Consider the following 13415-nt stretch of genomic DNA (forward strand, 5'->3'; position numbering starts at 1 on the left):
ATCTTGGGTGCGGTCCGCGCAGAATTAGCACATTCTCCGTGACCGCGTGGGTTTACTCCAGGTGCTTCGGTCTAGTCCCACATTGCAAAGATGTACAGGTTATTGGGTTAATAGGCCCGAGCGTGTCAGGTGTGGATGAGAAAGTAAGATAAAGAAGAACTACTGTGAACAGGTGATGGATGGTCAGCATGGACTCGGTGGGCCAAAGGACCCGTTTCCTTGCTGCATCTTTGAAAACGAAACAATAATGTGAGACAAAAGCCTAATATTCAACCTTTGGGAGAGGATGGGTGGGGAGGGGGGGGGGCAATCAGAGGGAGGTACAAGAATGTCTCCTAAATCTGATGTTTGACTTCTGCAAGGTCGTAGAGAGATCGCCAGCATAGAACAGCACCACCCTTGTAGAATGATAAGAATGTCAGAGTAGACAAAAATGCTGGAGAAACTCAGCGGGTGAGGCAGCATCTATGGAGCGAAGGAAATAGGCAACGTTTCAGGTCGAGACCCTTCTTCAGACTCAATGTCAGGATAGGTTCTCAGTGAGAAGAATATTGCGAGTTCCAGGGGCAGTAGTTTAGAGTTAGTGAGGGGAGTGGAAAAACCAAGGCATTCAATGCCCCCATCAGCAGGTAGCAATTCATAAATTGAGAGAAGGCCAGAAGGAACTGTGCAGGTGGATCTACAATTCTGGATAGAGGAGAAAATACTTTTAATGAACAGCTAGGTGGCTAATGATGCAAATCGCATTGAGTACCACATCAAACCAGCGGAAGAATTACAGAGATCCAAAGCTCCGCACGCAAATGACCCAAACTTAAATGAAAACACCCACAGAACAATAAATCAAAATGGAAATCAAAAACAAATTTACGATGAAGATGAAGACATTATTCTTGCATCCTTTGCCGCCGTTTCCAGTTTCTGATAGCAGTACACATGAAATTGAAAGTGGATGATTTTTAAAAACATGTGATTCAGTGGTCTGAAATTAAACGTTTTCTTTCCTCTCTGATAAACCACAAGTCACATTTCTCTATTTGTGATACTTCAAAGTTTCTTTTCTGCAGTGATCTCTTTATTTTCTTCCATGTAAGCAACACACCTTTGGTTCAGCCCCACATATTGCTCATGTTTTTACTCTTCCAGTTATTTCCACTGCCATTAGACCATTAGTAACTCAATGGGTGCCTGCAGTGACATCTAGATATATTGTAGATATAGTGTAGCACACATGCAGCACAACAGTGCCAGACTAGGCGTAGGTTTAGGTTTATTATTGTCGTGTTCAGTGGTACAGTATAAATCTTTGTTTTGCATGATATTCTATCAGATAATGCTATACATAAATACAATCAAGTCATACTCAAGTAGAACAAAGCATAAGATAGAGGGCAGAATAGAGTTTACAGCATTGTCGCAAAACAGTTCAAGCATCAGGTGTGTTTAATTGTTTGACAGTTCAAGCATCAGGAGTATTTCATTTCACCCAGAGAGTTGTGAATCTGTGGAATTATCTGCCTCAGAAGGCAGTGGGGGCCAATTCTCTAGATGCTTTCATGAAAGTGTTAGGTAGAGCTCTTAAAGATAGCGGAGTCAAGGGTTATGGGGAGAAGGGAGGAACGGGGTACTGATTGTGGATGATCAGCCATGATCACATTGAATGGCGATGCTGGCTCGAAGGGCCGAATGGCCTACCCCTGCACCTATTGTCTATTGTACCAAAACGGACAATGAAATTGTTACTTGCAGCAGCACAACAGATCTGCAAACACAAACATAATAAACATACAAAAGAAACAATACATGACTTGTCCACCTTGTACAACTGCAACGCATCAATGCCCTGACTGAAGGCCCAGGATGCCAAAAGTCTTCTTCACCACCCTGTGACACGACCCTGTCCACCTGTAACATCACTCATCACAAGCCTCCAGTTTAAAAAACAACCTTCCTCCATCACCCTCTGCTTCCTGGCCATTCTTCCCTGCAGGTCTCTGCCTAACAAGATTAACAATGAACATTTTCACAACAGACAGCACCCGTTCTCAGCTAATCTAATCCTTAGGTGGCTCCTCAAAATATTGGTCTACCAAAACACCAACCCATACACACGGTAGAAATGTATCTTCCACAGTTTGACCAGATTACATGTGGATGAAAATTATCAATTAAAATTACCTGGTAGACAAAAATGCTGGAGGAACTCAGCGGGTGAGGCAGCATCTTTGGAGCGATGGAATAGGTGACGTTTCGGGTCGAGACCCTTCTTTAGACAGTCTGAATAAGGGTAGGTTGCGAAGGAATAGGTGGCATTTCGGGTCGAGACCCTTCTTCAGACTGTCTGAATAAGGGTAGGTTGTGAAGGAATAGGTAACGTTTCGGGTCGAGACTCTTCTTCAGACAGTCTGAAGAAGGGTCTCGACCCGAAACGTCACCTATTCCTTCGCTCCATAGATGCTGCCTCACCCGCTGAGTTTTTCACCAGCATTTTTGTCTCCCTTCGATTTTACCAGCATCTGCATTTCTTTCTTAAAAATTAAAATTACCCTGCTTAGGTTAATGTCAAATCTTGCATAGCAGCCAATTAACCAGCCAGCATGTCTTTGAGGTGAGAGGGGTAACTGGAGCATGTGGGGGAAACCCACGCAGTCACAGGGAGAGCATGCAAAACCTCATCCAGAAAGTCAGGAATGAACCTGGGCGCTGGACCTGAGAGGCAATGGTTCCACTCACTGCATCACTGTGCCACCCACAAGGCAAGGCAAATCTTATACAAAACTGTACCCGATACAGGGCAATAACTAAACAAGGTTCTCCGAACACAAAATTAAAGAATATCCCCAACTTAACTGCACCAAATTTTTAACCATTGAAAGATCACTCACACTTCAGACTGAGTAATTGTCTTATTCAAATCTTCAACTTTCACAGACGCGCCTTTATAGCTAAAAGAAAAGAGAATTTATTCAGTAATCATGAAAGACACAGGAAATACTGTAGATATACTATAAGTAACAAGAGAGCACCGCTAGAGACTACACACGTCCTGCAAACATCTGGGATACTTGAACAGCCACCACTAAGCTCGAGCAAATTTAAACATTCCCAACCTTTACTGGTCCGCCATTTAATAATTAAGTCATATTTTAACCTCACAAAAATGGATCAGAAAGCACTTTTAGAAGGTCCTACATCGCTAATATCCTCAGGACAACGTTTGGCAAATAAGTTGATGAAGATATGGAGAGAAGAAGTGAGGTACACTGATAGTTCTCCCCCCCCCCCACAAACTATGTGTGGACCTATTTAATGACATGACCATCTTCTAAGGTAGACAAAAATGCTGGAGAAACTCAGCGGGTGAAGCAGCATCTATAGATGCTGCCTCACCCGCTGAGTTTCTCCAGCATTTTTGTCTACCTTCGATTTTCCAGCATCTGCAGTTCCTTCTGAAACACTGACCATCTTCGACATCATTATAAATGCAACAAAATTGAGTATATTTTGGCTAAAAATCCTTAAAAAAAATGTTCAGCTCAAAATATTTGGCCAAACGTTTATAACATAGATCCGTCCAAACGGGAACAGGCCCTTGGGCCCACGATATCTTTGCCGAACATCTGCTCTGCCTGCACGCGATCCAGCTCCAGATCCCTCCATTCCGGGCATAAATTGTCACATGCTGTCGAAAATGAGTGTCATTCAAGAACTAAGCTGTAAGCTAGCCAGCATGTAGACACGCTGCCTCACAGCTCCAGTGACCAGAGTTCAATCCTGACCATTAGTACTGCCAGTGTGGAGTTTGCACAGATTTCCTGACAGTGTGTGGGCTTCCCAAATGCTCCTCTTTTCCCAAAGATGTGTGTAATTGGCCACTCTAGTTTGTTCCTTGGTGCGTGGATTAGCAGTAAAGTTGATGGAAGTGCGGGGAGGGGAAAAAAACCCCAAACAGAATTAGTAAAGTGGCAGGCCAAAGGACCTGTTCACATACTGCACGACTATGCCACTAATCAATGAGTCCACAGGTTATTTTGGGGTAGCGCACTGAAACAGGATTAGAGGCTAGAAAGATTGTTACAACCCTTCCAAGAGAAGCGTCCTGTACAATGTCATAAATATTATTCAGAAATAGTCACTATGTTGGATTCATCACTAACACCATAAACCATTCAGGTCCGTCGCATCAACTTCAACCATTCAGGTTTTTCCTGCATCTAGCTTGACCAGTCCTTTTATAATTTTATACGTGTCCCCTTCATGACCCCCCGGCAAAACCCCAAATTACCCCCATAGGGGGTCACGACCCCCAGGTTAAGTACCACTGGCTTAGATCAACAACACATATGACCCTACGGCCAAAAACTTAGAGAAAGGTCAGCCTACTTTATCAGCTAATGCCGGAGCACTTAAATCACCACAATTTATGGATGGGAGTTAAAAGAGGGGAGGGGGGGGGAAAGAAATGACAGTTTAGTGTTGTGGGGTGGGAGTAGGTGGGGTTTACTCAGGGAGAGAGAAAAGCAAAAGAAAAAGGTTAAAAAGTTCAGTCTTTCCAGTCTTCAATATTATACACGAATCTCCTTTCGAAAAACCCCACTAATTCCATGCTTGATTAAAAAGACATCTGATCAGCATGTTCAAGAAGGAAGTGCAGATGCTGGAAAATCGAAGGTAGACAGAATTGCTGGTGAAACTCAGCGGGTGCGGCAGCATCTATGGAGCGAAGGAAATAGGCAACGTTTCGTCCCGAAACCCTTCGGGTTTCGACCCGAAACGTTGCCTATTTCCTTTGGGTTTCGTCCCGAAACGTTGCCTATTTCCTTCGCTCCATAGATACTGCCGCACCCGCTGAGTTTCTCCAGCCATTTTGTCTACCTCTGATCAGCACCATGGTTTCCAACATCGCTGAACTTAACTTCATGCACCTTTGCATATATTGGAAAAATGCTAATGTCCACGTCTTCTCTCCCCACCCACCTCCCTTGGAAATAAACAGTAAGTGAAGAAATATTCTGTTGGCTAACTTGCTGTTTTTGAAATATGCAGGTAACTAAAAATGATCTTGTTGTGCACACCAAAGTTGGCAACATGGCTTTGATAGAAATCTGGCTGAACATGACGATAACTTCTACCGCTTGCTCCATTCAGACCTTCAGAGACCTGACGTTTGTAGCCCTCACTGGTACAGATTCCTCCAAGGGTCTCACCCTGCTCCGAACCTCATTGTAGCCACACTAAAATACAATGGAAAAGGTCTTGCGTCAACCTATTTTGGCAATTTTCCTCCATCACCTCCACCCCAACTCTATAACCACCCATCAAATTCTCCCTCAAAGCTTCCTGACCGTGCCAACTCATAAAGTTGACACCTTCCATCATGTCAACAACAAATAAAACCAGACTCCGATCACTTCCCGTCAGCACTCACCACCTTCATTCCTCGTTCTCCGTTTTCCGTTCCCTTCTTCCTCTCCCTTACCTCTAGAAGCAGCATTTCTCTATTTCGCTTAACAATGGCACTTTCATAATCTCAGCTGTCTTTGTGTCTTCATTTCCCACAACATATCTAAGAATATGAACCAGCTGAACCACATCAGCAGCTTTGATACATTAGTCCCCATTAATACCATCACCCTCTCTCAGCCTACACAGCTTCAGGTCCACAAAATGATCTGTAATCACACGTCAAATCCAAAGGACAAAGCCTTGAGTAGTTACGGTTAACAACTAATTCAGTTACAAGTCTCCCAGTTGCAAACAAACAGATTTAAGGAAATCCAACTTTGCACAAATCCTCCCATGCATTTCTCATGTTAGTAACGAGAACCCTAATACAATGTTTAGGTATTCATCAATGACTTGATACGGTATATACATTGTATTAGTTTAATTATGGGTAGTACTAACTTGATCATTCAATGAAATGAAAGAATTATAGAACATGATATGGTTAGCTATGGAAAATGGACATGTCTGACTTGAGGTGAAAATTCAGTTAACAGACAGTTGTTACGAAGAGATCCCTTGTAACCCCAGAACGGCCTGTATTCATTGCTGGGTTGGAAACATAGAAAATTGGTGCAGGAGGAGGCCATTTGGCCCTTCGAGCCAGCACCGCCATTCATTGTGATCATGGCTGATTATCCCCTATCAATAACCCGTGCCTGCCTCCCCATATCCCTCGACTCCACTAACCCCTAGAGCTCTATCTAACTCTCTCTTAAAACCATCCAGTGACTTGGCCTCCACTGCCCTCTGTGGCAGGGAATTCCATAAATTCACAACTCTCTGGGTGAATTGGATCTTTCCTGGATTAGGTAGGTACTGGTACTTTCAGGCAAGAACATGGCATCATGTTCTTACCCATACCATTTGGCAACACTATCTTATCATGACTTCTGCCACCTCCACTGTCTTCAACATGAAACAGCTAGTCCAACATCCAGTAGCGAACACCAAAATCCTTCACTAAGTAAGTCACTTATAAAAGCCACTGCTTTAATCACCACTAGGGCGGTACTCCTCCCCAGTAGCAGTCTCCAGCTCTCACTTAGCAACTGTCTGAGGTTGAAGAAACTTGTTCACAATCTTGGAGTAATGTTTCATCTCAAGATACCGCACAACATTTCTATGAGCTCCTCCCTATATGATCAACGCCTTGGTCTCCAAGATGCGCTTCAGGTCACATGGTTTAATGTTACTGAAATGTGAATTAACATCATTTTATGAGCACAATGAGGGCATTACTCGCCTATGGCCTTTCTCACACAAATTTTCCTTGTTCAAATTCCAGAATTAACCGTTTTTGTTCTCCCCGATACAGATTAATTACCACACGCTTACAATATTTCCTACAAAAAATGAATGATTGAGTCACTAATTTCAGTTTCTTTGATGGGGCAGATTTCTATATGGCCTTATAGGACCTGGAACAGAACTACATGCCAATATAATTCAGTGGTTGTGAAACACTTCAGATGGTCTGCATCTGAAGAAGAGTCACAAATGCAAGCACCTCCTTTTATTTTGCTAATTACCTCCCGCGGAATTCACTAAGTTACATTTCTGTAAGAATAATCATCATCAGAGCAGGTTACTCACCAAATGCTATGAATACCATTTCACAAGAACAGACTTAATGTGACAACAACCTGCCTTCTTCAGTACCTCGATCGACATCTACTCAAATACTTACTTGGGAATTCACAACCATCTTTATTTCAAAATACATTCAGTGCTTCTAGTTAGATAGTTAAAGTTGCAATTAAAATTTCAGAGGGGAAAAAAAAATATCACTAAAGGAAATAAATAGAACAGCTGTAGATTTCATGATTGAAGGGTTGGGGGGGGGGGGGGGGGGGGGGCCCCCCCTCCCTCCATCAGTCTGAAGAAGGGCTTCAGCCCGAAACCTTGCCTATTTCCTTCGCTCCATAGATGCAGAGACAGGATGGAGAGTCAGAATCTTTTGCTCATGGTATCAAAAACAAGATGTCTTAGGTTTCAAGTGAGAGGATGGATTAAGGGAATTTGTTTTCAAAATCCGGAGTGCATGTTATCTGGAACTCACTGCCAAGAGTAGTGGTATTAAATATAATCACTAAGTTTAAGAGACATTTAACAGGCACTTGAATGGACAAGGCCTGGAAAGATACAGATCGCATGCCTGCGTGGGCAAAATGGTTGATTTAGACATGGGCCTGATTCTGTATGACAAGTCTCTGGCTTAAGGCCAATGTCCTGTTATTTCATTTATTGGCATAAATGCAGACATGCAAAGTAATTTCCACATTTTTATGCATAAGATATAAACCAATAATTGATCTGCATTCATAATAACTGCATTTCGTTGTTTCTGTACTGTACACTGCACAATGACAATAAAGTTTGAATCTGAATCTCCAACAAGCTCAAATTAGACAATGAGATTAAAAATATGCAAACACTGTAAACACAAAATACAAAGGAAAAGAATGCATACTTTCAGAATTTCAGGCAACTATCTTTAGAGCAGTGTTATGGCAACAAATGACTCACCCGATAATTAAGGGCATTGATGACAAAACCAATAAAAGCAGAGAACATCTGATGCTTTGAGATAATTGCGTGCGCACCCAGGTTTCAGTGGAAATTATCCTAATCCACTGGGAATGTAGAAAGGTTTTGGGAGTATTTTACCAAGGCAGGTGCAATACTGTTTGCAAGTCAAGCAAGTTTGATTACAATACCTTGCACACCTTCCACATGTTTCTGTGAAAATCAGAATGCTATGCAGTAAACTAAAGGCCTGTTGCAGATAATATTTTGACCCCGGTTTTGGGGGAAGTTGCATTGAGCTTGAGTTACGCAAATATTAATTGAATAGCACAGGAAGATCGCAACTCCAGAATGAAACTTGGTAACCAAGCAACTGTCAAAAATAATGCATCATTGATACCATCTCTTGAAAGTCACAGTTCTGAATACCAATGCTAACCTTGGGCTACAGATTCCAAATGCTATTTTGTGAACATTGAAACAATTTTATACCTATATCGCCAAAAATTGAAGTGCTCGCTCAAGAATGCAGTATACTTGCAGAATCCTGTTTCCACAGAATTTGATAACTATATCCTGAATGTAAGGAACAGAGCTCCTGTTCCTAATAAATTCTTCCTTCAGTAAATGCAATGTAGTTTAATATTGAAATAAACAGCTTCAGCTGTTTATTTCAATATTAAACTACATTGCATTTACTGAAGGAAGAATTTATTAGGAACAGGAGCTCTGTTCCTTACATTAAACGACATTGCATTTACAATATTTAAACAGTGCCTCCTGCGAGTGTGGGGATCCAACACAGACAGTGGAGCACATCGTCACCAGTTGCCCCAAACACCGGCCACCGAATGGTGAACGAGGTCTGATTGACCTGGACGATGACACGTTGGCCTGGCTTGCCTCAACGGAGCTGCAGGTCTAAAAGACATACGACAGAAGAAGAAGCTGAAGCAAGATTTGTATCATTTGGTTTGCATTCAGAACTGTTCCAGTGTTCCACTCTTTAGACATTGGCAAAACCCCCAAAAAATCAATTAACTGCATCACTATCTCGGTACAGTCTCATGGATAATCCAACAGAAGTGACTTTTGAGCAAGGGAAACAAAGTCTTACCCTCATTTAACTGCATTAGCATTTACACTGACCAAATTCACCCCACAGGACTTCAAATCGAAAAGTGTCATGCTGCAGAGAGACACAAGTCGAAGAGTTTACGACTTTATGACTCTAAAATATAGAAGGGGGCATTTAAAGCATTCCAAGAATGAAATTTGCATCAAACAGCTTGAAAAAATAGATCTTATGTGAACACTTCTGGATTGCAAAAATATAAGAGGGTAGTGAATGATGGAGTTATTGAAATTAATTTATCCTTTCACGATGACTTTGATTTGAGAATAATCAACAGCACATTTCTGAAAAGCACAAATGTTTGAATAAAGAAAGTAGACAAAAATGCTGGAGAAACTCAGCGGGTGAGGCAGCATCTATGGAGCGAAGGAAATAGGCGACGTTTCGGCTCGAGACCCTTCTTCAGACTCGAATGTTTGGAAAAAAAAGAGTCAGATTCATGTTTGCATCATATTCACCAAAAGATCACAACTTCAACAGAAGCTTCTATTCGTAAAAGAACAATTCAATCAAATATTCTACAGTTAGTGTGTAGACATGGTCACCTTAAATGTACCCTGTGTTTGGACAAATAACGCTAAAATGTAATGTAACTGTATATGTTTGCAGCCACGATTTCATTAAATTAAACATCTGTTCATTATTCTTTTAAATCTGATAGCGTAGCCAGCATTATGAGTCCAGCATCTTATGGATAAGGAATCTAATGCAGGCTTGTATTTTGTTGTCAGCAATAAACCAGTGGTGGTCAGCGACAAAAGAACCAAACCGCTAGTAAACTGGTTTCTCCAATATCCTACTGCATTCCTAATTTTCAGTAATGATGATACAAGTAAGAGTGGCTAAGCTGCAATTCATGTTGAACAACTCTCATAGTAAAATAAACTATATATATATTTAAAGTAACTAAACATAGTGGTAAAAGAAAAAAATGGAACAAAGATTAAGAGTGATTTTTTAGAGCATCTAACTTTAAAATATACAGGTACAACAACCGACCATTCAGTCCCACAGCCAGAGGTTGTTAAGTAGTAACAATGACTTCACAGCCCACTGAAAACTGTCTGAAGAAGGGTTTCGGCCCGAAACGTCGCCTATTTCCTTCGCTCCATAGATGCTGCTGCACCCGCTGAGTTCCTCCAGCAATTTTGTGTACCACTGAAAACTTAGTTACGCATCAGGCGTAACATACCTCTTTTGTACAGAAACCATGAAAATGTTTTATAAATACTATCTCCTCATCAGTTCGCCAACGCGAAGAGCAAGCGGGAGAAGATTGTACAATAAGTGTTGTCCATGCAAATGCAGGGAAACCATTGACTGCATCTTCTTCACTGCGCAGACATTCCAGTAACCACTGTCTCATTCCCTCCAATTTAAGCAGCAGGTTCTGATCACCTTGTGATTATTTTCCTCTAATTTCAAATCAAAAATCATACCATGGGAAAAAAGGAGCTGACGTCACAAAATTCAACAGATATCAGGGTTAAAGTACATTGACAGAACACAATAGAAAGTTCTTTGCACTTGGCCCACTCTCTCAAATCTTAAATGATTTGGTGTGTGACAAATATGGCAACTGTTCTAATCGTCATAAGTGGTATATTTTGGTTAACCGTTGTAATCTGAAGATCAGAAAAGCAGCTGATGGCAATGCGCAAGATTTCTACGTTTCTATGTAACCACCAGTTCACAGAGAGCAACTCTAAATATATCCTGGAAATGTAGAGAGGGGGAAAAATGCAGGGGATCCAGGAACTTACGCATTGGATGCTTGCACATCTTGCCAGCCTTTGCTAAGGTTCTGCTTGAGTTCATTAAAAGTAGTTAACCCCAACTTTCGTTTGATCTCTGCAGCATGTTTTTCCTTGGCTGCAAGAACCTGCCGCAGTGTTGCTATTTCGTCTTCAACCTGCACAAACAAAAAATAGTTATTGTTGCATTCCTTAACACGTGAATCATTGCAAATGTATTTTGCAATTGTACAAAAGTAAATGCATTCAATAAATTTAACTTGCATAATTTAAACATGCCAAAACAAAGTTTATTTCAGGCCACTTGGCTCCACTAGTTAGTTGTGCAAGTTGATAAGATCATAGATGATATAGTCATAACACCAAATCCACATTCTAGGTTTTGATTTATTATTGTCACATTATTGAACAGTGAAAACCTTTGTTTTCCATGCTAGCCAAAAAGATCAGATACACTGTTCATAAATACAATGAAGTCAAACTCGCGTACAATATATAGAGCAAAGGGCAAGATACAGAGTGCAGAATATATCCAAAGGCTCTACAAACTTTCAACGTTTAGATCAAGGTTTTTAGTTTTTTTTAAGTCGGCCGAAATACTGAATCCCATTTAAAAAAGAGATAAACTAAATGTGAAAAGCTCATTAGAATAGAGACATTTAGGAGCAAAATGCTGCTCAGACACCTCCCCAATAGAAAACTTAAAAGCAGAAATGTTTTAGTGGAATGACCCAGGGGATTGAAGCAGAAGGGGAAATGGTGAATGCTGCCCCAATTCCATCCTGTGACTAGCCCAGGGCACTGTTTTCCCACTCTATGTTCCTTCCCGTCTCCACCCATGCATGTTGGAATTACATTCACAAGGCAGAGCAACTACGCATTTCCTTCCTTTCATGTGCTGACCTGAACAGGAAATGGAAAAGGATTCTATGCTGGGGGAGGATTCATGGTTAACAAATATACTTTCATTGGTCCCACCAGACACGTGTGCATGCATTTATATTGATGGTGATCAATGGGCAACATTCTGGACTGAAATCCAGGATATTTTGTTTCTTCTCTGAAGGCTTGGGCATGTTGAAGATAATTGGAAACATCACCCTCACTGACATTAGAATAACACAGCAGATATCAGGAGGAAGAGAACATTTGCTGTACACAAGATTTGAATTACAACTAAACCACCACTGAACAAAACACAAATTAGTATGCTTCCTGTAGTTCTAATGAAATTTGAAAAATCCATTTAAAATTACAGGAGTGTGGAATTCTCTGCCTCAGAGGGCGGTGGAGGCAGGTTCTCTGGATGCTTTCAAGAGAGAGCTAGATAGGGCTCTTAAAAATAGTGGAGTCAGGGAATATGGGGAGAAGGCAGGAACGGGGTACTGATTGGGGATTCATGTTGTTTTATGAGTCCCAGAAAACTTCATTAAAAATACATGAACACACTAAGCTTGACACTGTCCGATTAACCTCCACCCCATTGCAGACATCGGACGTTGTCTCTGGAACTGGTGCGCTACAAGGCCAATAACTATATTCTGCACTGTATCTTCTCCCTTGCTCTATTGTACTTGAGTTTAACTTGATTGGAATGGTATATTATTCTGTATCTGATTGGCTAGCATGCAAAAAAAAGCTTTTCACTGTACCTCATATACCTGACAATTTCTTTGACAGAAATCATAGGTTTTCATGGATACTAAAGGAACACAAAATACTAAATGTGTGCTTTTTGAACTTGATCATTGGAGCCATGACACTGAGGTAATTATCAAATGGAAATCATATGGAGGCACTAATGCCCAAATCCTGATTTTTAAATTGTTTTTACGTTGAGGTCTTTACGTTTAAAAGCTAACAATGATACAATTACATTTCAAAATAAACATTTAGACAGCTAAGCACACAAAGAGACAAGCCAAATAATATAAAAAGTATTTAAGAAGGAACTGCAGATGGGAATTCATGGGAATTTCATTTCACTGTGCCATCTGGCACATGTGACAATTAAATGAATATTGAATCTTGAGATGCTGGAAAATCGAAGGTAGACAAAATTGCTGGAGAAACTCAGCGGGTGCAGCAGCATCTATGGAGCGAAGGAAATAGGCAACGTTTCGGGCCGAAAAGGTTACCTATTTCCTTTGCTCCATAGATGCTGCTGCACCCGCTGAGTTTCTCCAGCAGTTTGGTCTACCTAATATAAAAAGTATCTTTGTCATCCAATTGCAAGCACCTCCATTATCGTTAAAGTCAAAGACCATTTGTAAACTAACATGGGATCGATGAGGTGATGCTACAGGGGATACATGGACTGGGTTTCAACATGAGCATACAGATTAAGTTATTATGCAGGGAGATCTAGGCTAATATAATCTCTCAAAGACATTTGTAATCCTGAAAAAAAAAAAGTCACAATATTTCTACCGTGCTACATTTCTTTCAATCAAGCTTGAACTGACATCAGGTTGATTTACAGCTAGCTTCCC

The 13415-nt window shown here is 41.0% G+C and overlaps 1 protein-coding gene across 15 annotated transcripts in view; it reads right to left on the reverse strand.

Annotated features, from left to right (window-relative positions):
- tpd52l2 (TPD52 like 2) overlaps nt 1-13415 on the reverse strand; it is a 45518-nt gene that overhangs the window by 24573 nt on the left and 7530 nt on the right. For 10 of the 15 annotated variants that reach the window (XM_033041367.1, XM_033041378.1, XM_033041368.1 and 7 more), the window contains 2 exons: nt 10933-11081; nt 2886-2945 (listed from right to left, as the gene is read on the reverse strand). In XM_033041367.1, the coding sequence (XP_032897258.1) occupies nt 2886-2945; nt 10933-11081 (209 nt within the window). The remainder of the gene's footprint in view (nt 1-2885; nt 2946-10932; nt 11082-13415) is intronic. The other 5 variants (XM_033041375.1, XM_033041377.1, XM_033041372.1 and 2 more) reach the window with 1 other exon arrangement.

The sequence above is a fragment of the Amblyraja radiata genome, chromosome 23, assembly GCF_010909765.2.
Source record: "Amblyraja radiata isolate CabotCenter1 chromosome 23, sAmbRad1.1.pri, whole genome shotgun sequence".
In the NCBI taxonomy this organism is placed as follows: domain Eukaryota; kingdom Metazoa; phylum Chordata; class Chondrichthyes; order Rajiformes; family Rajidae; genus Amblyraja; species Amblyraja radiata.